General features: G+C 39.0%; 3 protein-coding genes across 3 annotated transcripts in view; 2 read left to right on the top strand and 1 right to left on the bottom strand.

Moving 5' to 3' along the window:
- The window catches only part of SNAP23 (synaptosome associated protein 23), a 33,715-nt gene extending 27,952 nt beyond the window's left edge, over positions 1 to 5,763 (top strand). The window contains exon 8 of the mRNA XM_004466697.4: positions 348 to 5,763. Coding sequence (XP_004466754.1) covers positions 348 to 413 — 66 coding nt within the window. The 3' untranslated portion in view covers positions 414 to 5,763. The remainder of the gene's footprint in view (positions 1 to 347) is intronic.
- LRRC57 (leucine rich repeat containing 57) lies at positions 5,334 to 11,329 on the bottom strand. Its single transcript, XM_012528326.4, is given in 7 exon segments — positions 5,334 to 6,506; positions 6,919 to 7,104; positions 9,801 to 10,069; positions 10,607 to 10,745; positions 10,858 to 10,928; positions 10,931 to 10,962; positions 11,253 to 11,329. Coding segments are annotated over 7 exon segments (801 nt in total). The 5' UTR covers positions 11,315 to 11,329; the 3' UTR covers positions 5,334 to 6,464.
- Positions 11,321 to 27,942, top strand: HAUS2 (HAUS augmin like complex subunit 2). The gene is made up of 6 exons (XM_004466699.4): positions 11,321 to 11,487; positions 18,672 to 18,764; positions 19,123 to 19,192; positions 20,346 to 20,478; positions 23,866 to 23,974; positions 26,059 to 27,942. The coding sequence occupies exons 2-6, from the start codon at positions 18,675 to 18,677 to the stop codon at positions 26,266 to 26,268; spliced, it is 612 nt and encodes a 203-aa protein (XP_004466756.2). The 5' UTR covers positions 11,321 to 11,487; positions 18,672 to 18,674; the 3' UTR covers positions 26,269 to 27,942.
- The last annotated feature ends 54 nt before the right edge of the window (positions 27,943 to 27,996 follow it).

Genomic DNA, 27,996 nt, shown 5'->3' on the forward strand with positions numbered 1-27,996 from the left:
CACAAGGCCCAGATCTGTAGCAGAGAAGAGCATTATTGTTATTTCATTGTGTCTAAAATGCCATAGATTATAAGATACATCCCAGTTTCAGAGATGTTCAGCTATAAAAAGCATGTTTTAGAATTGATGAAATCTGGCAAGTTTCTCGGTTAGGCCTTTGTCATGTTTATACACCAGAATTTTTCCAAATGAATTTCAAAATGTCACATCTTGCCCAAGATAAGTTTTGTAATGTAACTTTGTTTCTTTAATTTTCTTAGTATGTTGATTACTACAAGAGCATAAAATATCTTTTATTAAAATGATTTACCTTGTGAACTAATGCTGATGTCTTGTCTTTTTTTCAGGCTGACACCAACAAAGATCGTATTGACATTGCCAATGCCAGAGCAAAGAAACTCATTGACAGCTAAAGTTCCTGCTGTACTTTATGATTTATTCACTCTTCTAGCTCTTCCTTCAAAGTCACTACCTTTCTCAGAGTTTGAAATTTTGGTCCCACACTCTTGTAATGAGGAGATAATGTAGAGGAAGGGCCAGAATAGCCTCCACATTTCTTTAATTTCTCTCTTTCTCTTGAGGGTGGACTGTACTGCTTCCTTCTGGTATTTTCCTTCTGAGTTCAACCCTTTAGGTGGTTTTCATGTATACATATGGTGTTGTTTTTCATCCTCATTTACTTTAGAAGGTTCTCTTGCTTTCAAGATTTGGAAGCATTGCCAAAGACAACCAGAAGGAAGTAGCAATGTTTGTTTTGTTTTTGTTTTGGGGGAAAAGAGGAAGAGCTAAGGAGTTGTTACCTCAGTAAAAACCTGCAGGCCTGGAAGCAAAAGTTGCATAGTCACAGGAAAGATGTAGTTGGGCTTAATTTTTAATTTAAGTTGCAGTTATTGCCAATTTAGGCTAAATGTTTAGCTTTGGAGCGTTTACATGCAATATTTTTGTTGTATATCACAACTCTGCAACCTCTGCTCCAAAATGAGGTAAAGAATGAGTTTTCTTATAGTGAGCTTAATTTCTGAACTCTAAGTGATTTATGTGTGTACATAGGTTCTGTGATCCCATTTCATATTCACCATGCAAGAACACTTTGTATAAATGAATGGCTTTTTATTTTCATATTAGTAGTATCATGTTCCTATTACAGGTCTACACCCTCAAAAATTTGTCCTAGTTTTTGAAGAAAAAATATGTAAATATGTATGTACAGCATGTTTCTCTCTTGAGCTGGGCTTAAAACTTTTTAGAAAAGTTTTACACAGTATATCAAGTGAATTCAGATTTACCTCAATGCCAAGAATTATGTTTAGATAGGAAAAAAGAAACTTACTTTTATCTCAGGTAGAAAAATAATTAGATTGCTTTGGGCTTGAGACTTTTTTTTAAAAAAAGCTAGAATTTATTGTTTAACTAAAAGTAATTTGGGAAATTATGTCTTTGGTGTAATTATTGATGATTGCACTGTTATTCTCTTAGCTTATGTATTGAACCATGTCTAGATCACATTTATTTCGATCCTGAACAGTATTACGGGAATTTGATCAGTATTTGTCACCTTTATTTAAAAATCGGCATCTGCACTTCATAGCTATTAATATGGACCGGTTTGACCAATAACCACTGCTTGATCCTTAATTAAAATTTATAACTAACCAATGGAATTGTTCTTTCAAATAGTTAACATGTTCCTTGGACTATTCTTTGGGGGCAACAATTTTATCAGCTCTGATTCAACAATTTGAAGAGTGCCTGCAAAATGAATAAAGCGAAAGTCCATAAATCAAGAAGCATTCCAATGGAATGCTGCCTTTAACACTTTTCCCATTTTTATTGAAAATATTGACAGGGCTTCTCTTAGTGATTTTTTTATGAGGCTCATTTTAAAACCATTATTATTAGTCTTCTATTCACTTACACTTAAATATACTAGCAAATGCAAGGATAATGTTTATGAGTAATAACTATAACCCACTTACTGGAGAAGAAATAGTTAACATGGGAATTTTCAAAGGCTGAAAAGGAAAATATTTTTTTTAAAGTGAGACTCATGTTCTCCATAATAGAAATGCTCTAAGCCAGAACAAGTAGCTTGGCCTTTAATGATTAAAAGTGTAATTTCCTTTTTTTCTCTTTTGCGTATTATCCTGAGGATATCGATATCCTTCCCCTACTATTAGTTCATTGGTTAGAAGCTTTAAAGTACCACATCATCTGGATTTACACTTCAGCTCTGCCACTTACTGGCTAAGTAACCAAGCCCATTTCTGTGCCTCAGTTTCCTTGTATGTAAAATGGGGATTAATAATTCCTATCCCATGGAATTGACATAGCCTAGCAAATGTAAGAGCTTAATAAATGATAGCTGCTCTCTCTAGAGTGGAGATCTTTTTGAGTCAAGGTTCTCTGTGAATTTGATAAAAAACACAGCCTCTCTTCCCAGAAAAACAGGCCTATAATCATCATATACAAATGAGAATCATGAAAGCCTTGAGAGCCCATCCATGGACCCCCAAAGTTACAAACTTTTCCAAAGCTTTTGCTTACTGGAAAAGAAGATGGGAGAGGATATAAAAAGGCCTCTATATAAAGTGAATGTATTAGGCCCATAATGCACTAGAACTAGATTTAAAGCCTTTTTCTGATTTTCTCCTATAATATTGTCTGGAAACTTGTTTACAGTACTTTTGACAGGTAGTAAGCTCAAGTAGTTTAAGAACACAAGCTCTGCAGTGTGACCACCTGGGTTCAGTCATTTACCAGTTGTATGACCCTTGAGCATAATACCTTTCTGGGATACCTTCCTAATCTCAAATCATTGGGGGCATACTGGGGGTGGCATACCTACTTCACAGAGTTGTTAGATTAAATAACAAAGAACACTTACATTGGTACTTAGGACTTAGTAAGTAGTCATTAAGTTAAATATTAACTTTTATTGTTATTACTTTGGGTTGATATAAAGTATCTTAAAGCCCAATTCATTCTTTTGGCTTAATATTTAGAACACTTTCCTTTTTGCCAAGTGTTACAATCATCAAAATCACAAGATGAGACCTAATTATGAATAAAGAAGTATAAAGGCCAGAGAAATTATGGTAATTAAAAGCTAGGAATCTACTCTGCTAATTATGACTTACACCTTGAACCATTCCAAGAAAATTGCTGGTTTACTATTTCTGACACATATGCCAGGCTTTTTAATGTTCTGTTTAGGGTCTATACGGGAGTGGATCCAGACAGCTTGAGTATGTGAAAAAAATGTGGGTGTTATCCTTGTATATCTTTGCTAATAACCTACATGCTTTATCCAAAGAAAGTATTCTCAGATTAATCCTCTAATTTTAATACCATTTTTAATGGTATAGAAAGGCCACAAAATCAAGTCAGTCATTCCAAGTATGGCTCTAAGAAATAGTTTATAAATGAATGGTTTCTATTCATTTAGAAGAATGTCATTGCAAGTTGAGTTGTCAAACTATGACTAAGAAGTTACACAGTATCCCCAATGAATTTTATAAATTAATAACCCCTTTTTAGGTTTCCAGTCTTACAATGACAACAATCTTTGTCCCCAGTAGCTTTTTTTTTTTTTTCACTTCAGTTTTACTTTATCCTGTTTCTACTCTGGATCTTTACATGTCACACACATATGGATTATGAATCTCCCCTTAACTTAAACTTGTTTCCCAGCCATCCTATACTCAATTGCAATTTAGAATTAGCTTCTCTAAATTTTCTTAGTTACTCCAATTGAATTCCTAATCAGATTTATTATTTCTCAGATTCATAGCCAGGTTCCTTATTCTCTGGTCATTTGTTTATCATTCTTTTTAATGTAGCGTGTGCCCTGAGCCTTCTATTTATTTCCGTACAACTTGCTAAATTTTACTTTCATCTTATGGATGCAATAAATCGCACCATTTTAGTGCTTCCTCTATGCTAAGTGTTTTTTTTTTTAAAGATTTTATTTATTCCCCCCCCCCCCCGTTTTCTGCTTCCTTGTACATTCGCTGTGTGTTCTTCTGCGTCTGTTTGCATTGTGAGGCGGCACTGGGAAACTGCATCTCTTTTATGTTGCATCATCTTGCTGTGTCAGCTGTGTGCAGCACCACTCTTGGGTGGGCTGGCTTGTTTTTCATACAGGGCAGCTCTCCAAGCGGGACCCCCTACATTGCATAGCACTCCTTGCGTTTGGCAGCACTGCATGTGGGCCAGCTTACCATATGGGTCAAGAGGCCCTGGGTATTGAACCCTGGACCCTCCATGCGGTAAGCAGATGTTCTCAGTTGAGCCACATCCGCTTCCCTATGCTAAGTGCTTTTATGTATCTTTTCACCACATCCTTGTAACATACCTGAGAGGTAAGATGTATTTCCCCACATTACAGATTACAGTAAATGAATTAAATTAATAATTAATAAAACTAGTAAATGATAGACTTTGAATTCATACCTGGATCTTTTTGACCCATGATCTTACTCAGTTCACTAAACTGACTTCTAAATCACACTCTAAAAAATTTAGGAGACTTAGGGCTAGTGGCCCCAACTAGAATCTAGGTCTCCAGATTATGGGATGATAACTCATTTTAAGTCTATATATTTGTGCATTATAATTTTAGGCTTATTACTTTACATAACCCCTTTCCTTAAGGCGCTCATTCTAGCAAAGACAAGATATAGAATGTGAAAACTGCTACAACAAATGGGGAAGGAGTTAATTTGGCTTAGACATGGGGAAGGGTCTTAGATGCAGAAAAAGGAGCATAGTTAGTGAGAGTGAACAAGGTAAAAGCCGTTAAAGGAGAAAGACAATGCACCCTAGATTTAAGGAACAGAATAATCTGATAAGGCTAGGCAGGCAAATGAGAGAGAAAAAAGGATACCTAGAAATAAGGCTGAGTCCAAGTTGTGACAGGTGGTGGTTAACTGATTATCACAGGGGTGGGAGAGAGTTTTAAAACTCCAGTCAACAAGTAAATGGGATATTTAAATTGTTAGTGTGTAAGTTCTGGTGTATGATGTGAAGTACTAACATTTAGTTAAAAGGATCAATAAGTTTGATAAATAAAGAATTAAAGTTTATGATAAACAGAATTCTTCAACTGATACCAATAAACTGGCATCCCTTATCCCTCCCCAATTTGAGAAGCAGAAATAACATAGGAAAAAGAATACCTGGACTACATTTAAGGCTAGATAGACTTCATCACATAGATTAAATACTAGGCTCTTGTGATTGCTCCACCTACTAGTTCAACTAGGTTTGTAAAACGAGAACTATGGTTAATAATAGCTCTATAGCTGAAATAAAACTTCAGAAAATGACAAAAGTAATGGCTTTCTAAATGTTTATGTATCAATCCGAAAACATCTATCATTCCACCTTCAGATTCTCTTAAGCATGGTTCCAGTACTGCAAAATGTTTATCACTCATCACATGAAGGCATTTCACTACTCATACAATCTGATCAAGAGCATGAAACTTTCTTCCTAATCAGTTTATCTTCAAACTTAGAAGAACAAAGGACCACTTACAGGATAAAGTTCTGTCTTCTTCCTTCAAAGGATTAACCTTGTTTGCAGCCGAAGTTCCTTAAAAATTCTTTATTTAGTATATTCTCTCAGACAGAAAAAACTTGATAAACATAGGTTGTTTTAAAATATTGTCGCAATGGTTTCTTGATAACTAATTTGATCAGTAGTGTTATAAATACAAAATGGGAAAAAGGTTACCAGAAATAAAACATTATTTGTAACAAAGCTTCAGGAAAATCTTGATTATTAAAATTCCTTTTATCTTACAAGTGTTGCATATACGGTTTCAGCCAATAAGGCACCTGCAATAGTAAAGAATTTGCTACTGCAGCCTTAGGGATCATCTCTCAATGTTGTGTTGGTGCTTCTCTGACAAAGCACACTTTAAATCAAGACAGTCATATACATCCTAAATGCTAAGGATAAACATTGAACTGATGGACTGGAATAAAATCATAAATCCTTAGATTAACCATGGAACCCTCTTACAAACTATTTGAATTTCATAAAAATATTAAGTATTAACACGGGTGGAATGGCAGTTGACTTTATGAATGCTCACATGTTGAAACTAATGAAAGCTGAGGTGTGGAACTATTCTGTTACCAGGCAGCAGGCAGCACCCCCTCACCATATAAATAGCAACTGGTTTCTTCAAGCCAAACTAATGATGGTTTTAAAGATCAACATTGTCCAGTGCTCTATCCATAGCTCAAAATGGAGGGCTCGTCCTAGCTCTTCCTATCCCTTTTAGCTTATTTACGGTGAGCCCTGAAAAGGGAAAAGATCACTGAGTGAAATATATCCTGTAGTATCACCTCCGTATTGCAGATATCCTTATCTATGACAGGAACCTCTGATTCAGCCAGATTCCAACAAAGGTTCCAAGTCAGTGTCCTGTAAGGTTCCCATACTCCTGGAGAACATCATGCAAACTTCTTCTTGGTGGCCGTAAACCTCTCCATGTACTATAATCATGAAAGAAGAACATAAATGTTTGGTATTTTGGCACAGGCAAAACTAGGCCAAAATATTTGTTACTTACGTTTTTATATGATTTTTTTTTTTCATTTTGGTTTATATTGGATATGGACCTTCGTTTCCTACAAAATCCTATTCTAGGATCCTATTTCCATAACTTTAAAAAAAATTAAAATAGGAACCTGTCAAAAGACAAAAGATGTTTTACACTAAGCCATCTAGGGAAATGTCATCCTGTCACAGTGCACTCACATTTAGCTGATTCTTAGAACCAACTTCCAAAGTGGGGGAGAACAAATTCTGTTTACATTAGCCATGAACATTCATGTGGATTACTTCACCATTCTTTTCTCTGGGGCAGTGACTAGAAATATTGATGGGCACGAATACTCGACATACCTTATCATAGCCTTCCAGTTCTCGAAGGTTTTTTATTTCAAAAAGATTGCCTTCCACAGCAAGCAGACAGATCTGGGAATCACTGAGGATACTCCGTGGAAGCATACTGAGCTCAAGGCAATTCTCTTCCAGGCGAAGAACTTTGAGGCGAGGACAGCAAGATACCTTCACCGAGATCTGAGATATCTATTGAAGAAAAAGAACAACAGAAAAAGCATAACCCTTCTATTTGAACCTATAATTAGTACTATACTTGATAGGTGTATGTCTAAGAGACTTAAATCTTTGGCCCATCCATGTGCCAATTGGGCCCTGAATCTCAACAGAGTTGCAACACCTACTCTACAATTTATTGGACCACCCAGGACAACTAACAAGAAGATGATGATAGACAAAACCATCCCAAAGAACAGAGTGTCTGCAACTGCAAGCAAGACAGTTGCATCTATCTGTCCCACAGGATCTAAGCCCCTCTCAGTTAAAAAGAGTGAGCATCATCAACCCCAAATCCTCAAGATGGGGAATGAACAATGGACTGGAGTAGACATTATTATACTATTATAGACCTCTTATTACTCTAGGAATGGAAGAACTTGTATCATTGATATAAAGAAAGTGTGGTTCTTGTATTTTGCATCAGCACCCCTTTGGCTAGCTAATACAGCTGTCTTTAGACAAAGGAAAAAAAAGTGTGGAAGGGGTAAAGAGTGGGGCATATGGGAATCCCCTCTATTTTTTATGTAATATTTATGTAATCTATATCTTTAAAAAAAAAGTTTTTTAATGTATTAAAAAAAAGCACAAGCACTGTAAAGGCTACTTTTTACTAAATTAAAATAAAAAACACAACCACCCTTACTTGACTCACTATTTGTCCTAGTTCTCTCTTTTCTTTTACCACCTCCATTTTCTCACCACCTACTCACTCCAGAAGTCTCTGGTTATCTGGCTTCTGTCACTACTCCTCCACTAAAATTATTTTTTGAAGATTACCAGTGACTTTTGGAACAAAGTTTTCTGCTAATAAAATCACTTACTGTTCATTATAGAAAATTTTAAAATCACACAAGTTTAAAGAAAAAAAGTTACCTATAATCCCATCACCCAGAAATAACTACCATAAACATTTTGGTACATGTACTGCCAATCATTTATGTGTGCATACACACTGACCACTTCACTGCCAGTCATGTGCATTTGACTATACTATCCCTTCCTTGAAAATTCTTTTTGTGCCTCCATCTTTCAGTAAAACATTTCTATTTGGTTGACTCACCATCATAAACTCAACGTGTTCTTTCTCAGTATTATTTTTGTTACTTTAGGCTCTCAAGCTCAATACTGAGCAGTCATCTTTGACTCTTTCACCTTTTTTGCCCTATAAACGCTGCAAATCACAAAATGCCACTGACTGCCTAATATCATCTCAGTCTAGATGAGTGGTTTTCAAAGTGTCATCTCCAGACCAGCAGTTGTGAAAGTGTTAGAAATCAAGTTTTCAGACCCTAGAACACACCTACTAAATCAGAAATTATGAGTGTGGGGCCTAGCATCTATTTTAAGAAGTCCTGGTTATTCTAAAGTCAGGCCCATTGATTAAGGCTTCAACAGAGCTAAATGTGGTAATGCTCAATAATTGTGGCTTGACTGACTACCCTACACCCCCCAAAAAGCTCAAGAACACACAACAGTGCCCACTTTAACTTAGGAAAAAAGATGGATCTCCTCAAAGACTGAATTTCATCATAACGTAAAGTCACTATAGTTTTCATGATTGGAGGCTACTTATGCTTCCCTTTTCTCAAAATGAAAATAAATTGGCATTATTATAAAGACATAAGCATTTTAGGGAAACTACTTGCAAAAAAATGACCTATACAAGGCAAGATTTTGGTATTCCACAATGCCTGATATTTACATTGTTTTATAGTTTGCAAAGTGCCTTCATCTAAAGTAGACTTGAACATATAACTGAAAAACTATAGTTTTATTTTCCTTAAATAAGTTCTCCATAAATGATGCACTTACCTTTTACAACCTAGAACAGTGTTGTTCAATAAAACTCTTTACAATGAAAGAAATGTTCTGTATCTGTGTTGTACAATACAGTAGCCACTAGCTACATGCAGCTAAGTGAGCCCTAGAAATACATGGCTGTGACCAAGGAACTGTTTATCTAATTTTAATGAATTTCAATTTTAATAGCCTCATGTGGCTAGTGGCTACTGTACTGTACTGTACTATACGGACCTAGAGACAGACTCTAGAAAAATTAAAGGCCACTCAGTCTACTCTGCTTAATGTTTCATCATTTGTGCCTTATGCTTAGACCAAGATTGTTACTCCAGATAGATAAACCAAAGACTTTCAAGTAATAGAAACAAATACTACAGTTAAAGCTGTCCAGCAATGAAATAGGCTGCCTCCAGAAAAATCTATGGACAGTTTTTCAGCAAAAGCAGGGCACATGTTTGAAGTCAGAAAATAACTGAATTACCTCTGATGTCCAAAAAAGAGCCTATGAGATTAAGCCTCTTTTTCACTCTATCCTCCTGTCATGGCTCCTTGCTAGATGATTCAAGGCATATTCAAAGCAGATCTAAAGAACTCTTCAAGATTCATGAAGACAGTAATTTTAAATGTTGCAATTATCTCACTTGTTAACCATCCCACCTTCCAAAAATTAGTTACACAACATACACCCAGTGTCCCAACCTAACTCCATGGCACTTTGGGCTTTGACATTATTCCAGTCTATGGAGTACCCCTCTCATCTAGCCTCTGACACTCGGATCTCCATGCTTACAGTTTAGGGAACAAGGGGTTATTCAGGTGACCGTATACCCACACATATGCTTTAGGAAAAAACTTAAGCTCTGGACCTGGTTCTGATTGAGGTTGAGTTCGATGACCTGCAGCTCCCCCACTATGTCAGGTATACTCCGAATCTGGTTCTTAGATAGATCTACGACATCCAGGTGCCGGAGGCTACAAAGTTGGGGTGGTAGTGCTCGGAGTTGGTTCCCGGAGAGGCTCAGGGTCTTGAGGGCAGAGAGTTGCCCAAAGGTAGATGGCAGCTCCATCAGGTGATTGTTGTTTAGGCTTAGTGTCTCTAGTTTTTTCAGATTGCATAACTCATCAGGCAGAACAGCTGGCAAAGAAAAAATTTTAAATATCTCAATTGGACACTGCTGTAAAGTACCTTGATGAAGTTTCTAAAGAAAATGGCAGCCCGCTTTGCTCTTGGTAATATATGTAGTATTCTCAAGTGTGCCATTTTTAAGTACTTCATTTTACCAGTGTGTCTTCAGAAGGTGAGAGGTGAGGGTGCCATCAAAATGCAGGAGAGCATTATATATATATAATGGGATTGGCACAATCCAACAGCAATTTTGTGGAATTTAGGGCCTCCCCTTCCCAGTCTATACCCCCTTCCAAATTGGATGGCTCTGTTTACATCTCAGAGACCATTCTTGCCTTTCAAGTCCAACTTGACCCAGAACCAATCATTTATACCCCCAGAGGAGATGTGTATGAAATTACAAGAGGGAGAAAGCTTCAAGAGTTCTCACATTCTCCTGCATCTTAAGCTCTCTGAACGGTTTCATAACAAAATCAGCTTGTAAGAGAAAACCACCCTTCCTAACAGCGGAACACTAGCAAAGATTCCCAGGCGTAGAAGCCATACTCAGTTTGTTGTTGTTCAGGGAGAGGCTCTTCAGCAGAGTGAACTTCCCTATCAGCATAGGCGGCAGGCTCTCGATCTTGTTGTTGGACAAGTCGATAGTCCTGAGATTGCTCGTCAGCTTTTGCAACTCTGAAGGGACCTGGAGAAACGGTTCAAACGTGGGACAAAACGACAACCCTCATAGATTAACTTCACTGCCCCCACCGTCTTGCTCCCTTTAAATTCCCTGGTCGGATCCCTCCCAGTCTCACCTCAGTCAGCCCACGATCCTTGAGCTGAAAGACACCCGTTTTCTGCGCCGTTTCCACATGAGCGCGGAGGCACTGTTTCCCATCCTAGCGCCGCGACTCAGGTCTCTGCTGGAAGGAAGCGCAGATATCACCACCTGATCCGGCTCCCGGCCACCCCGGCGGACTCCCGGATGGATCTCATAAGCCACATGCCACCCCCCGCTGATATCTGGATCCTGGGGACGAGCCCACGAGTGGCAAGAATGGGAAGGACAGACAGCCCGATCACCAGGCACTGTCGCTTTTGCAGCTCTTCCGGGGCCAGGCGCCGCTGGAGCCTATAGAGTATCTGGGAGTCCTGGTTTCGGCTACTTCCCTTCAGTTCACAACAGCTCAGCAGAGGAAAACGCGCGAACCGCGCTCAAGAGGGATGCGCTCCCCGGGCTTCGGCCCGGGAGGAAACGCCCTGTGATGTCATCGCGCCGCGCCGCGCCGCGCCGCGCCTTCGCCTGCGTGCTGCTCGCGCCCCGCCCCACTACGGAAGATCGGTGGGTGCTATGGCTGCAGCGAACCCCTTGGGACCCGGTGTCGGCTCCAAACGCTGCCGGGCTACTGCTGGGCCGTTTCCTAGCTTCGGGTCTGGTCACTCAGGTGTGTGGAAGCAGCGATGATGTTATCAAGAGGGTGCTCACGGTGGCAACAGAAGGCGGCTATAGGTGGTGATGCTGGCTGCGGGAGGGGGGAGGAGGACAGGCTGAAGGCGGTACTCATAGTGGATGGAGCCCTTTCCAGGCAACTGCAGTGACCGTTCTGCCGTGGATTTTTCGAAAGCGACTCTCTGGAGTAGGTGGTGTTTCTCGTAGACGGTGTTTCAACTGTCTCCAGGCCAGTTTGTGGGAGATAAAATAGACCGTTGTTTCCCCGCCTTTTTTCATCATATCGCCTGTAGAATCTAGATTGTCCTGGGCGACCTGATTGGGAAGTACGTGTAGTTAGTTTAAACGAGCATTCCCGAACAGCGCTCTTTTGTGGGAAGTAGTGAAGCATATTTGGGGCGGGAGGCGCAAGATGCAGGACAGCGCCAGAGGAAGGAAACATCTTTAAAGGCAAAAGAACTCACAAACAAAAAACAATACACTATTGGCGAAAAAGAATTGAAAGAAGGGGTAGCCAGGGTGGCTCAGCGATTGAGCACCAGTTTCCCACATACGAGGTCTCAGGTTCAAGCCCTGGACCCAGGTACCTCAAAAAAAAAAAAAGTGAAAAAGGATTGAAAGACCTTGCAAAATGAATGGAAGAAGAGATTAAATTTGAGATGGCGATGAGAGATTATTAACCCAAGGGATGGCAATTTTAGTTTGGACAAGAAGAACCCAAGGGGATGGCTGAGGGGAAGGAAGCAGTAGAGGGAGAAATTGGAAATATGAGGTAGCAGATGTGATAAGGGGATGGGAGAAATGGGATTAAGGGCTTTGTGAATGAGTGGAAGAAGGGAAAGAATTTTGGAGATAAGCAGTTGAGGAATTCCACTAAAATGGAAACTGAGAAAAGTTAAAAGGTAAAATAATCTGCAGAGATTAGTATTACAGGATGGAAAATTTAGGGAGGGAGCAGAGGTGGCTGAAGCCATTGGGTACCTCCCTCCCACAAGGGAGGTCCTGGGTTTGGTTGTGGTGCTTCCTAAAAAAAAAAAAAGGATGTGCACACAACAGGAACAGAGGAGATAGTGAATGCAAACAATGGGGGGGGGAGGCGGGATAATTAGTAATCTAAATCTTTTAAAAAACATTTACAACCGCTTTTAAAAATTTTATGGAAATATTCAATTTTTTTATACTTACAAGAGTCATTAGAGACTTATACTTTGTACTTTTAAAATAAAGAAACTCAGGCTTAAAGAGATCAAGGAACTTGTCCAAGGCCTCGCAACTAGTGAGGTGGAATTAGATCCCTGAGCTCTCCCTTCTCAACACATTGAATTAACTCTAAGATGAAGTGTGATAAATGATATCTTGGCAGTGTTAAATTTCTGCTGAACTCCAGATTACTTGAAGACCTGGTAACCAGACCTTATGGTTTTTCTGGGAAAAGCAAGGGGGTAGTAATGAATATGTTGGAAAATAGGCAAAACCCAACCACAGCACCCCATCTGAATTCTTCTCATTTCTCTCCTGTGTTTTTTCCTACCAAGTTCCTTAGTGCTCTCACTTGTATTGTCCAGTTCTCCTGTCACAAAGTAAAATTTTGTGGACATTTGGAACTTAAGTATTGGTAGGCAATAGAAACACCTAAACCAAAGTCACCAGTGAGAGAATATTAGGCATTGAGGGGTGAGTTCTTTTGGGGGTGATGATTATTTTCAGAGGGGTGGTCTTCTTAGTGTCTCTCAAGTAACACTAATTAGATAGTTACTTGTTTTGCCTGCAGGTAAAATCTGGTACTCTGTAACTCCTTAAGATCATCTTGGGATCATACTGCACAGCTAGACCCAATGAGGGAACTATTTACAGATTTGTAGTTGATCCTACTTTATGAAAACTTTACATATGAAAACATAGTCTTTGAAAATGATTTGTTATATGATCCCTATAAACAGTTCATTCTTTTAGTGAACATCCCACATGCATTAAAAATTAAGAATGATGCCGAAAATTTCATACAACTCTTATAGAAAACATAGCTTATTTAGGCTACATTCTGTTTCGATCTATCCATTAGAGAGTGATTGGATGGAAGAAAATTAAGATTAACTTTCCATTGAATGATGGGGCATTTGCTTTGCTTTGTGCCGCTTCCTAGGCTTTAGTGGCTTTACATCCTAGCTATTTTTCCAGCAAGCTTGAGTGAGTCATGGAGTCTTTAATCAAGGCACCCTCTGTTGTTAATGCATAAGATGAGCATTTGAACCTACAAAAAATTTAGGAAGTTCTGTTTTCTCAGCCTGTGTCCTGCCCTCCTCTGTGCCTGCTCTCCAGCTTTAGAGCCTCTGCTGTTAACTTCTCAGATATACTGCCTCCCTTTTAATGTACCTCAGCTAGAATTCAGTATGAAGAAAGGATGTCCATAGATTGCAAACCTCAAATATATAGACTTCCTATTTATTATGGGATTTGGCTGCTCTTTCCTTTCTCCTTTTTGGCTCTCCACTTGTTGAACACACTTATTTTCCCTCTGGTTTTTCTTGCATATCCTTGGCTAAGCTGTTGTTGAACCCAACAGTTTACCAAATATGCCCCTGAGATTAGTGTATATACATGGAGGGATAGAAAGTGAGTTGGTAATACTGTGAAATGGGAGATGTTTTACTTTCATTTACTTTCTGCCAAAGAGAGCAAAAAGAAAAGTAAGAGTCAGGTTGATATGATAAAAAAGCAAAGGACTAGGGAAACAGATGTGGCTCAAGCAGTTGGGCTCCCATCTACCATATAGGAGGTCCAGGGTTCGATGCCCAGGGCCTCCTGGTGAAGGCAAGCTGGCCCATGCAGGGTGCCAGCCCACACAGAGTGCCGGCACATGCAGGAGTGCTGCCCCATGCAGGACTGCCGGCCGACGCAGAGAGCTGGCACAGCAAGATGATGCAACAAAAAACACAGAGGAGAGACAATAATAAGATGTAGCAGAACAGGGAGCTGAGGTGGCACAAGAGAATGATTGCCTCTCTCCCACTCTGGAAGGTCCCAGGATCAGTTCCTGGAGACCTAATGAGAATACAAGCAGACACAGAAGAACACACAGTGAATGAACGGACGCAGAGAGCAGACAATGGAGGGTTAGGATAAATCTTTAAAAAAAAAAAAAAAAGCAATGGCCTAGATGTGTTCTGATTTCAGCCCTGACATATTAACACATTGGCAGTCTGAAGTTGGACTAATACTTAACTTCCCTGGTGCTCAAATTTGCCAGCAGTAAGTAAAATATCTTGTTACCTACCTCAGTGAATGGCATAACTGTCTGCTCGATCACCTAAAACAGAATCGTGAGAGTTGGTTTTGACTCAACTTTTATCCCTTACTCCCCATATCAACAAGGATTTGTCAGTTGCATCTTCACAGAAATGTATATCTCTACCTTCCTTTCCTTTTTTTCTAACGTTTTATTTAGAAATATTTTAAAACATAGACAGTTACAAAAATAATAAAAACTGATTTATCTTTGCATTCTATGCACCTGCCTTTTAGATTCTGTAGGAAGTAAAAAGTGGAGTTAAAAAACAAAAATACAATAGTACTGGCATTTATATTTATCCATGTTGGTACCTTCACTAGACATCTTAGATTCTTTGTGGAGCTTTGATCTTGTGTCTAGTGTCCTTTCCTTTCAACCTACAGAACTCTTTTTAGCTTCTCTTTTAGGACAAGTCTAGTAAGAAGAAACTCCCTTATCTTTTGTTTATCTGGGAATGTCTTAATCCCACCCTCATTTTTGAAACAGTTTTGCTGGGTATAGATTTTCAGTTGGCAGTTTTTTTGGGGTTTCCTCCCCTTCCGCCTCCCTCCCCCATTTTCTGCTCTCTGTGTCCATTCGCTGTGTGTTCTTCTGTGTCCACTTGTATTCTTGTCAGCACCACCAGGAATCTGTGTCTCTTTGTTGTGTCATCTTGCTATGTCAGCTCTCTGTGTGTGCTGCGTCACTCCTGGGCAAACTGCACTTTTTTCGCACAGGGTGACCCTCCTTATGGGGTACACTCCTTGCACACGGGGCTCCCCTACATGGGGGACATCCTTGCATACATCAGCACTGCACATGGGCCAGCTCACTACACCAGCCAGGAGACCTTGGGTTTGAACCCTGTACCTCCCATGTGGTGGGCATATGCTCTATCCATTGAGCCAAATCTGCTTCCCTGGCAGTTTTTTGCTTTCAACACTTTTAAATATGCCATCCCACTGCCTTTTTGCCTCCATGGTTTCCAATGAGAAATTGGTACTTTATCTGATTAAGGCTCCCTTGTACATAATGTATTGCTTCTCTATTGAAGCTTTCAGAAGTCTTTATTTTTGCAGATTTCCCCCTCCTCCGTGGCTCCTTCATCTCTTTGCTTGTTTTGTTTTTTTTGTTTGGTTTTGGGTTTTTTGCTCATTGTTTGTACTCACTTTCTGCTTGTTTTTGTTCATTGTCCGCTTGGTTTTTTATTTTAGTTTTTTTCTCTCTCTCTTTCGGAGGCTCTGGGAACTGAAGCCAGGACCTCCCATGTGGGAGGTGGTGCCCAACTGCTTGAGCCACAGCCACTCCCTCCTCTCTTGTTTTTGCTGGTCTACTTGTTGTTTGCTCATTGTCTTGCTCCTTGTTTTTGCTTGATGTCTGCTCGATGCTTGTCTGTCTTCTTTAGGAGGCAAAGGACCTGAACCCGGGACCTCCCATGTGGGAAATGGGTGCTCAACTGCTTGAGCCACAGCCACTCCCCTGTTTTGTTTTGTTTTGCTCTGATTTGGGTGGTTACCAGGTTTTATTTTGTTTTTCCAATTGTAGTGAAATACACACAATTCAGTAGCATTGAGTACATTCACAATGTTGTACAACCATCACCACTAACTAGTTCCAGAATTCTTTTATCACCCCAAATGGACACCCCATATTTGTTAAAGTCATTCCTCCCTCCCTTCTCCTCCCAGCTCCTGGCTCTGTATTTGTTTTATCTTCCATACTACCCCTATTTAAATTTCTAAAATATGTATTATATGTGATCATGTTACTTCTATACCAGAAAACTTCCATTTACTCCCATTTTCTACATTATGATTACTTGGCATAGCCCTCTCGATCTTGTTCCCTAAAGATCTAGCCTCATCTTCCCCTTCTCACATATATGTGAATAATAACTGACAGTCATGGAACAATTGTAATATTTTGCTCTGTCTAGAATGGCTTTTTCTCCCCATGAGCTTCTTGAGGGCAGGAACTTGTATCATTCATCCTTGTATCTTCCATTGCCTACTTGTATAAATGTTTGTAAAATTGATTATCCGGGGTCAGCAAACTTCCTATAAAGGTCCAGAAAGTAAATATCTGAGACTTTGTGGGCCATACAGTTGCAAATATAATGCAAAAGCAGCTGGAGATAATATATAAATGAATGAGAGAGGCTGTTCAATTGGAATGAGAAGTGTTCCAATGAAACTTCTTTTTCAGACCCTGAAATGTAAATTTCATATAATTTTCAAGTATCACAAAAAATTTTTTTCAACAATTAAAAAATATAAAAATCAACCTTAGCTTGACAAAAACAGTCAGCGGGCTGCATTTGGTATTTGGTTCATGGACCTAGGGTTTGCTAATCCCTGGCCTGTATGATCTCAAAAGTTCTTTCCTATGCTAATATTCTAGAGAAGAAGAGGAGGTTACAGAAATTTTTTAAATAAGCCAAGGGATGAACAAGATAATAATCTTACTCTGAGATGACCTGCAATTTAGGAAAAGCATGGGAAGACAGTGTAACAGAGAATAATAGAATGAAAAGATAAAAAAGAAGGGATAGCCTTTTTTCTTTTTTTTTCATTTTTAAAGAAGCTTTAGATTACATAATGTTACATCAAAAATACAGGGGATTCCCATATACCTCCTCACAAACACACTTTCCCCATTAATAAATTCTTTCCTTAGTATGGTACATTTGTTACAATTGATGACACATATTGAAGTATTGCTACTAACCATGGTCAATAGCTAATATTATGGTTACACTTTGTACCACACAATTTTATAGGTTTCGACAAAATGTATAATGGACTGTATCCATCATTGCAGCGTTATGCAGAACAATTCCATTGTCCCAAAAATGTCCCATGTTACACCTATTCTTCCCTCTCCCTCCTCTCAGAAATTCTGGTGACCACTGCCTTTGTGTCAGTGTTACAAGTTCTTCTATACTAGAATAATAAGTCCATTTTAGGCCACAGTTGCAATCCCCCTAGGGTAGCCTTTTTAGGAGAAAAATTATGTCTGGGTATAAACATTTCTCTACCAAGAGTGATGTGTAAAACAGAGACAGTATAAATAACTTGTAGACAATAGAGGTCTTTAATGAATCAGATAAATGGTTTCTTGGGGGAGGGAGGGCAGGGTAGGGAATGTTTGTTTTTTTCCCCAGGAAGATCAAAAGTCTCTGTCATTTGAAAGGGTAGAAGTAATTCTCCAACTATCTCAGCATTAGAATCATCTGATAAAGGTATCCTTGGTGCAAATGCTTTAGGAAATAGTAAAGTCGTCAAGTTTTATTTGTTTATCTAATTTTTAAAATATTTGGACTAATATGATTTGTTGTAAAGAATATTTTAAAAATAGGGATTGGGGGAAATGGACTTTGGCCCAGTGGTTAGGGCGTCCGTCTACCACATGGGAGGTCCACGGTTCAAACCCCCGGCCTCCTTGACCCGTGTGCAGCTGGCCCATGCGCAGTGCTGATATGCGCAAGGAGTGTAGGGGAGCCCCATGTGCAAGGAGCGTACCCCATAAGAAGAGCCTCCGAGCGCGAAAGAAATTACAGCCTGCCCAGGAATGGTGCCGCACACACAGAGAGCTGACACAACAAGATGATACAGCAAAAAAACACACCATGCCACTGACAACAACAGAAGAAGACAAAGAAGAACACACAGCAAATAGATACAGAACAGACAACCGGGGCAGGGGGGAAGGGAAGTAAATAAATAAATAAATCTTTTTTTAAAAAAAATAGAGATTATAGACTGCTACTGTTTTGCTCTGTATTTCATGTTCAGGGGCTTTGGTGTTTATACTATATCCTCATATTTTAGAACCATGGACGTACTATTCTAATGCATACGGAAACTTTTGTGACATACTGCTGCTTTCTCTGTTCATTTATTTATCAATAGGAGATGTTAAATGTATCTAAGAAATCAGCTTCTTGCTTTGTGAACTTCACGAGACTACATCAGATCACAAACATGCAGGCTGAAATCTACCAGGTAAATTATGTTGGACTTTTTACTTTCACTTCTAGCTCATGAAAATAATTTTAATTGGTTCACGCATCAGCAATATCCTTGCACTTAGAAGTGAGTCTGGTGCACAGTAGGTAGGTGTTTATATGTAGTAGTAGTAGTAGTAGTAGTTAGTATAGTAGCAACAATAGCAGGAGCAGGGCTTAAACATCAAAATGAAAAGTTTCATTTTGAATGAAATCCCCTGTGTTCTCATAACAGATCATCTGGCCATCCCCTTTAAATATTCCTGGGTTAAAGGCCATATATTTTATCAGAGTTTAAAATTTTCCTTCAGGCTACTTTTTGAGTGAGCTAAATGTTATTTTTGTTCCTAATGTAGAAAAACTTGGAATTTGAACTCCTGAAACTAGAAAAAGATACAGCAGATGTTGTTCATCCTTTCTTTTTAGGTAAGTGGTTTGGTTAAATGGGTAATTATTGAAATTTCAGCTCTTTTTTTAAAAGATGTGTTTTATTTATTGGAACACATAAATACTTGAGCACATTTGAACACATTCATATGCCTTAGCGGTATTTGAATGTACATTTGTTCTTTGACTCAGCTAGGAATCCCATTCCTAGGAATCGACTCTGAAGATACATATGCCTTAATAATATGAAAATATATATGCACAATTTCCTTGATTGTAGCATTGTTTGTAATTGCAAAATACTGGAAACAACCACAATAATCATGCATAGGAAATTAGTTGAATAAACTTCAGTACAGTCACAGAACAGAGTACTCTGCAGAATGAAGATCCCTATGAATTGATTAGTGATTACCAGGATATATCGTTACAGGAGAAGATCAAAGTGCAAAAAGGTATGTTACCTTTTCTGTAAGAAAGGAGGAGAAATATAAATGTGTGGTGGGTGTATTTATTTGCTTGTTTCTGCAAAAAGAAACAAGAGGAAGGGATAAGAGAGTGAGTAACATCTCTGAGGATAGCTTTTTGTATAGTTTTGACTATGGAACCTTATTAGTGATTTATATAGTAAAAAAATAAAACAATGGAAGTAAAACAAAATTGATTAGAGACTAAAACACGTAAACCCAACTATTTCAAATGAATGAATAATGACATAGATGGAAAAAAAGTAGTAGTCTAAATTTTTTTTTTTTTTTTTGAGGTACTTTGGCCAGGGATTGAACCCAGGACCTCATGAGTGGGGCACCATCGTTCAACCACTGAAACACATCAGCTCCCCTGAGTTGGTTTTCTCATTTGCTTGTTGTTTGTTTTCTCTTTTTCCCATGGGAGCAGAGACTTCATGTAAAGAGGAATGGCTCTGTCTATAAAAACTCAATGGAAGTTAGTGTTGAGAAACACAGAGAAATAATTTCATATTGAAAATGCCAGTAGGAAAAGTAAGAGAAAGTAGTTGAACATGAAACTGGAATTTGAACTCCTGAAACTAGATAGCAAAGAAGAGAATTTAGGAAGTAAATGGTAGGATTAATTTTTGACTGGTAGTGTCAAACCAAAGCAAAGAAGTGATTAGTGATCGAAAGTTATTTGTCCTAATGCGAACTATAATTATTGTTTCTGGTTTATGTAGATCAGAAGTGTCATATCCTGCAAAGCATGAACAATCATTTGGAAGCAGTGCTAAAGGAGAAGAGGTCCCTCAGGCAGAGACTAATGAAACCCATGTGCCAGGAAAACTTGCCTATTGAAGCTGATTATCACAGGTTAGACTGAATAATAGAAATGAACAGAGACACTCATGTACATTAAGGCTAATTTTTATTTAAATTAGTAGCTCCTTTGTAACATAATTCATTATATACTATATCAGTGATTATATCTGTTAACATTATTAATACTGATACATTAAAGCATAAAGAAAAAATCCTTTACTTTGCTTTTTAAAAATTATGGCTATGTTGAGGAGGAGTTCCTTTTGTTTTTTGTTTGTTTGTTTTTATTTAGTTCTCTCCCCTCCCCCCCCATTGTCTGTTTTCTGTGTCTATTTGCTGCGTCTTCTTTGTCCGCTTCTGTTGTTGTCAGTGGCACAGGAATCTGTGTTTCTTTTTTTGTTGCGTCATCTTGCTGTGTCAGCTCTCCGTGTGTGCGGCGCTGTTCCTTGGCAGGCTGCACTTTCTTTACGCTGGTGGCTCTCCTTACAGGGCGCACTTCTTGCACGTGGGGCTCCCCTATGCAGGGACACCACTGCGTGGCAGGGCACTCCTTGTACGCATCAGCACTGCGCATGGGCCAGCTCCACACAGGTCAAGGAGGCCCGGGGTTTGAACCACGGACCTCCCATGTGGTAGACGGACGCCCTAACCACTGGGCCAAGTCCGCCGCCAAGGAATTCCTTTTGTCCATTGTATTCTGGGAATTATAAATTATGACTTTAATTAAAGAAATTAGATTTATAACATATCAATATAGGTAAAAATTGTTTTTATTATGATTCAATTGTTTTCCATGAAGTAAATTTATTGTTAAATTAATGTTGACTATATGTAGAATATTGGGAAAATGGAGACAGATGAAAACAATGTCAACCTAAGGGAGAGAAAACTTAGGTTGTCATCTCATCTCTTCTGTTTCCTGTGCCTCACAACTTGGGGCAAAAGATGTAATTAAAAAAATTTTTTTTTTATCTCTCCTCACCCTCTCATTGTTTTGCACTTACTGGGTCTGTTCATCTTTTTTTTTTTTTCTTTAAGATTTATTTTTTATTTATTTCTCTCCCCTTCCCCCTACCCCACCCCAGTTGTCTGCTCTCTGTGTCCATTTGCTGTGTGTTCTTCTGTGTCCACTTGTATTTTTATCTGCGGCACCCAGAATCTGTGTCTCTTTTTGTTGCATCATCTTGCTGCGTTAGCTCTCCATGCGAGTAGTGCCATTCCTGGGCAGGCTGCACTTTTTTCACACTGGGAGCTCTCTGTACGGGGCGCTCTCCTTGCATGTTGGGCTCCCCTACGTGGGGGTCACCCTGTGTGGCATGGCACTCCTTGCGCGCATCAGCACTGCGCGTGGGCCAGCTCACCACACCGGCCAGGAAGCCCTGGGTTTGAACCTTGGACCTCCCATGTGGTAGGCGGACGCCCTATCTGTTGGGCCAAATCCACTTCCCCTGTTCATCTTCTTTTGTTTCTTTTTTAGGAGGCACCGGGAACTGAACCTGGGACCTCCAATGTGGAAGGGAGCAGCCTAATCACTTAAGCCACCTCCGTTCTGTGCTTTGGTGTGTCTCGCATTACTTTTTTCCTCTTATGTCTCTTGTTAAGTCACCTTGCCATGTCAGCTTGCCGCTCCTGCTCATCGCACCAGCTCACCATCCTGCTTGTCCTCTTTAGGAGGCACCAGGAACCTCTGCTCCCTGCCTTGTTGTGTCTCTCATTATGTTTTTCTCCTTGTGTCTCTTATTGTATCACCTTGCCACACCTGCCTGTCATGCCAGCTCGCTGTCTTTTTAGGAGTCACTGGGAACCAAACCACAGACATCCCATGTGATAGGTGGAGTCCAGTCACTTGAGCCATATCCACTTCCCAAGATTTAAATTTTTGCCTCAGTTTCTCAGTCCATTGAATGGTGATGCCTTCTTCCTCTTAGGAGTATTGAAAGTATCAAGTTGACAATGAAGGGTATTATAAATAAAGAAGCAGGGAACTGAGAATTTGATGGCTCACTTTCTCTGCCAATGCCTCGCTAGCTGACCTGCAAATCAGTGGCTTAAGTGTCAGATTTTTTACTTTACAGTAAAATAATAGATATGCAAAATCCCATTTGTGTGAATATATTCAGTGTCTACTCAGTACAGTAGACTTTCACTAATATAGATATTATATACATCAAAGAACTGATTAATGATTTTAAAGCAGTTTGCAAATGCAAAGATGCAAAATAGTTTTATCTGTAGACTCTTTCTGAGGAGTATATTTATCCTTATTGTCTTTCCTCTTCACTGAGAACTAGTAGAATGAAATGGAATGAGGTTTTATCTAGCCACATTTCTTTACTTATATAAGAAAATTATTAACTTTGAGGTTTGTCTAATAACAGGTTGGGGAAACAGATTTGGCCCAACAGATAGGGCATCCACCTCCTACCACATGGGAGGTCCAGGGTTCAAACTCAGGGCCTCCTTGACCCATGTGAAGCTGGCCCACATGCAGTGCTGATGCACGCAAGGAGTGCCATGCCACGCAGGGGTGTCCCCCACATAGGGGAGCCCCACGTGCAAGGAGTGCACTCCGTAAGGAGAGCCACCCAGTGCGAAAGAAAGTGCAGCCTGCCCAGGAATGGTGCCGCACACACTGAGAACTGACGCAGCAAGAAGATGCAACAAAAAGAGCACAGATTCCGGGTGCTGCTGACAAGAATACAAGTGGACACAGAACACACAGCAAATGAACAGAGAAAGCAGACAACTGAGGAGGGTGGGGGGAGAGAGAAAAAAAAATCTTAAAAAAAAAAATAACAGATTGGATTCCAGACATGGTTAATGTTGTCTCTTTCCATTTTTCTATTTGGTTTTTTTTAAAGATTTTTTTTTTAATTTCTCTCCCCTCCCCCTCTTCCATTGTCTGCTCTCTGCCCATTCACTGGGTGTTCTTCTGTGTCTACCTGGATTTTTTAGTGGCACCAGGAATCTGTGTCTCTTTTTGCTGCGTCAGCTCTCCATGTGTGTGGTGCCACTCCTGAGCAGGCTGTACTTTTTCACACTGGGCAGCTCTCCTTATGGGGTATACTCTTTGCATGTGGGTCTCCCCTGCGTGGCACTTCTTGTACACATCAGCACTGTATGTGGCCAGCTCACCACACGGGTCAGGAGGCCCTGGGTTTGAACCCTGAACCTCCCATGTGGTAGTCGGACACTCTATCAGTTGAGCCAAATCCACTTCCCTCATTTTTCTATTTGGATGATAAGTTAGCACCTGTTTAAAGTGAAAGAGAAGGACATTTTTTATTGCTAATATTTCTGTGAATACAGAAAGATGGTTATTCAGTCATTGGGTGGATTGTAAATCTTGTATCTCAAACTACAAGATCTAATTAAAGGAAAAGAGAGGGAACACAAAATAAACTAAAAAAAAAAGTTGACTTTTTCTTCCTCTTCCAGATACATGCTTTATTTGCTGGAGTTGGCAGTGACTTTCATTGAGAGATTAGAAACCCACCTTGAAACAATTAGAAATATCCCTCATTTAGATGAAAATCTAATGAACATGGTGAGTAATAATAGTATATAAATACCTCAATAGCCCTTGTAACAGTATTTTAAGCTATTCATTATATATCAGTGCTTATATCTGTTAACATTATTATTAATACTGATACATAAACCAGAAAGAAAATCCTTTACTTTGCTTTTTAAAAATTATAGCTATGATGAAGAGAAAGAGTTCCTTTTGTCCATTGCTTTCTGGGAATTTTAAATTTCACCTATATGTTGTTCTTTTACATATAAATTTAAGCTATCTGTGATTCTTTTATTCAAGAATCTCAAATATGTGATCTTGTTTAACTTTTTGATGGCTAATATTATGAGTTGATTGTTTTAAAAATCAAGATGCCTCTTTTTTTATATATTACTTTTCTTTAGAAGTCTTTTTATGTTCTTTTATTCCAATATTTAATAAATATGTGTTATTGTCACTGTACAAGGGGCTATTGTGGGAGACAGATATGACCAATCTCTGTCCTCAAAATTCTTAAAAGTTGGGTGAGAAAGCTATACATGGGTACTTACAAGTACAGCAGAGAACTATAAAGAAAATGGACTGATTACTTCTAGTTTTGAAGGATTGGGTGTAGGGTCAAAAGACTTCAGTAAAGTCTTATTGAGGACTTAGTTGTGAGTTAAATCTTGAAGAATTAGTGGAATTTCCACACACATCAGAAAGAAAAATAATTCAGCCAAAAGCAACAGTGTGAGTTAAGACATGAAAATCAGAGAGTGCAGGTAGTTGAGAGAAAGAATAGTACTCCACTTTGGCTGTTGCACAAAGGGATCGAGGGGAAAAGTAGCTCAGGACTAGTTTATGAAATGCCTTGAAAAACCAGACTAAGGAGTTAAAATTTTGCTGAGTACTGGGGAGCCACTGAATGCTTGTTTTTAGTGAAGGGCACAGTGGAGTGACATGATGAGAAATGTAATGTAATCATGGAGAAAAATATTGAACATATTAGACTGAGCCTTGCTACTGAGAGTAGCAGAGAGCATTAGTGTCCCCTGGGATCTTGTTAGAAATTCAGAGTTGCAGACTTCTTTTATCCTACACCTTCAAAATCATAATCTACGTTTTAACAAGCTCCTCGGGTAATTTCTGTGCACCGTAAAAGTTTGAGAATCTCTGCATTAGGGGACAAGGCAGTGAAACCAAAGGCAGAGAAACTTGGAGAATAATTATACTCATTCAGAAAAAGAGATTAAGCAGGAATACAAAGGATTCTATAGATTTTAGAGAGATTTTGGAGGTAAAATTTCTAGAACTTGACTACTATTTGGGTAGGGGACACATGGCTGATTTTCTAGCCTGGGTGAGTAGGATCAAGTATAGGTTAAAGAAGTTAATGAGGGGAAACGGACTTGGCCCAGTGGTTAGGGCGTCCGTCTACCACATGGGAGGTCTGCAGTTCAAACCCCCGGCCTCCTTAACCCGTGTGGAGCTGGCCCATGCACAGTGCTGATGCGCGCAAGGAGTGCCCTGCCACGAAGGGGTGTTCCCCTCGTAGGGGAGCCCCATGCGCAAGGAGTGTGCCCAGTAAGGAGAGCCGCCCAGCACGAAAGAAAGTGCAGCCTGCCCAGGAATGGCGCCGCCCACACTTCCCATGCCGCTGACGACAACAGAAGCGGACAAAGAAACAAGACGCAGCAAATAGACACAGAGAACAGACAACCGGGGGAGGGGAGGGAATTAAATGAATAAATTAATTTTAAAAAAAAAGAAGTTAATGAGGTTTTTTTTGACATCTTGCACATATAGTAGATGTTTAATCAGTGTTAGTTGAACTGCAGGTAAATTGAATTTAGGATATTGACTGTACATTCCAATGAAGGTTTCCAATAGACTGAAATAGGAGATTGAATTTTAGGAAGAGATTTGAGGTTTATCTGCATTGAGGTGACTAACTGAAGATAAAGGAGAGGTAAACTCAAAGAGAATTATAACAGGATTTTAAGGAGACTTTGCCTTAGAGGGATAGGAAAAAGATCAGATGTTAGCTTTTGGTATTATAACCATTTATGATATAATGATGACAGGCATATAAATTCTTCCTATATTTTCCATGTCTTTCTAATGTTACACAGAGCAAGGCTTTAGCAAAGATGGATATTTTGGTGGCTGAGACGGAAGAATTGGCAGAGAATATACTCAAGTGGCGAGAACAACAAAATGAAGTTTCCTCTTGCATCCCCAAAATATTAGCTGAAGAAAATTATCTTCATAAACATGACATTATAATGCCTCCTTTACCTTTTAATTCTAAAGTTCACATCCAAACTATTAATGGCAAGTGATCATCAATTGTTTATTTTTGCTTAAATTATATGTAGTCATATGAAGTTCCATTTCTAATTAATTGTGATGTGCGTATAGTCTTTGCTGCTAGCAATACTGAAAGAGCCTCTTTATGTTAAGGGTACCAGGGTTCAGGTTCATTAAGACCAAACTGAGTTTTCCTTTAGACAAAGGAAATATATTTTTTCATTTCATTTGTCAGTAAAACTAGTAAGGATCAAAATAGACATGGCAATTTATTGACATGGATTCATTAACCATTCCTTAGGCAGCAGATTCTTTATTAAATTGTCTTTTAAAAAATGCATTTTTCTGAATTGGAAGAGTCTTCTTGAATCCGAAATTGTCTTATATCGATTATTCCTGTGAGGTTGTCAGTAAATGTGCAGAATAAAGTTAACATAGCAGGACTGACTGCTAACCTTTGAAAGGCCTGCTTTTATAATGCCTGGACTGGCATATGGGAATTTAGATTTCAGGAGAGTTCTCAGAATCCTGACTCCTACAAGAGGCTCAGTATACCTAAGCTGTTTGTATAAACATTGTAGTTTATGTTAAACACATGCTTTCTTCTAGGAGTCTGAATTTGATACATGATAGGCAGAGGATGTCAACATGACCAGCCTCCCAATACAAAACCTGGGCACTCAGTCTCTAATGAGTTTCCTTGGTTTAGACAACATTTCCTACATGTTATGTTGTCACAGTTCAGTTGCTGGGGGAATTAAGCGTGTCCTGTGTGACTCTACTGGGAGAGACTCTGGAATCTTGTGCTTGATTTCCCCCAGCCTTTGCCCATGTGCCTTTTCAAAACCCTTGCTGATTTTGCTTTCTATCTTTTCACTGTAATAATTATAGACATGAATGTGACTATATTCTGAGTCCCATGAGTCTTTCTAACTAATTAGAACCTAGAGGTAGTCTTGGAGACCCCAGATACACTAAGCAGTTCCTGGGGGTGTCCACTTGCAGCCTTAGGATTAGACAGAGAAGAAAGGTAGAACAAAGAAAAGAAAAAGGCACGCTATAAAATTTTAGAGGTTGACCTTACAAAATGGTCAGACATTTTACCTAGTCTAGTAGGGAATGGTGTACTGATATTTACAATTCCTTAGGATATACTCATTGTATCAGTATTCCAACAACTTTGGCTTATTTTATTTTCAGGCTTGGTGTTCTGGTTTTGTTTAAAATGTGTGCATCAGTATTTTTATACTGTTGCATTCTCTGTGTTACAGTGGTTTGCTCATCCTATGTTTATTGTACTCCTTAACAAAAGAAGACCTAGAACACAGTATTATGAGTAGTTGTCTATAAGGAAATAAGATTATCATTTTTTAAATTTCTGGTAAAACAACCAGGGATCATGTTTTGAAACCTACCTTCCTGATTTTTCAAATGGGATATAGAAGATTGGTCATGATATTTTGAACATTATGTAGACACTTAAGAAAAGCCTTCAGTTGTATTTCATGAAATCTGTTCAAGTCCAACCTTGGTTTCAAAACATCTCACTATGCTTTTTCTTCATGTGATTTCCAATATTAGTTTTTATGTGTGTGTGTCTGTGTGTGTGTATAGTCACAAATACCGATATGCCTACCTGTTTTATTTTTATTTTGTCTATTGTATCTATCAAAATATAAAAATAAACCTGTAATTTCTAACTAAAATTTTGTTGGCCTTTTCTGAATCCTAAGCGATAAAAAGGAAAGATTTTAGTCTAC

Source organism: Dasypus novemcinctus, chromosome 3 (assembly GCF_030445035.2).
Source record: "Dasypus novemcinctus isolate mDasNov1 chromosome 3, mDasNov1.1.hap2, whole genome shotgun sequence".
Classification (NCBI taxonomy): domain Eukaryota; kingdom Metazoa; phylum Chordata; class Mammalia; order Cingulata; family Dasypodidae; genus Dasypus; species Dasypus novemcinctus.

Coding starts and splice junctions, on each gene's coding strand:
- HAUS2 (XM_004466699.4), top strand. CDS start 18,675: ATGTTAAATGTATCTAAGAAATCAGCTTCTTGCTTTGTGAACTTCACG. Junction 18,765..19,122: donor TGCAGGCTGAAATCTACCAG/GTAAATTATGTT, acceptor TTCCTAATGTAG/AAAAACTTGGAATTTGAACT. Junction 23,975..26,058: donor ATGAAAATCTAATGAACATG/GTGAGTAATAAT, acceptor AATGTTACACAG/AGCAAGGCTTTAGCAAAGAT.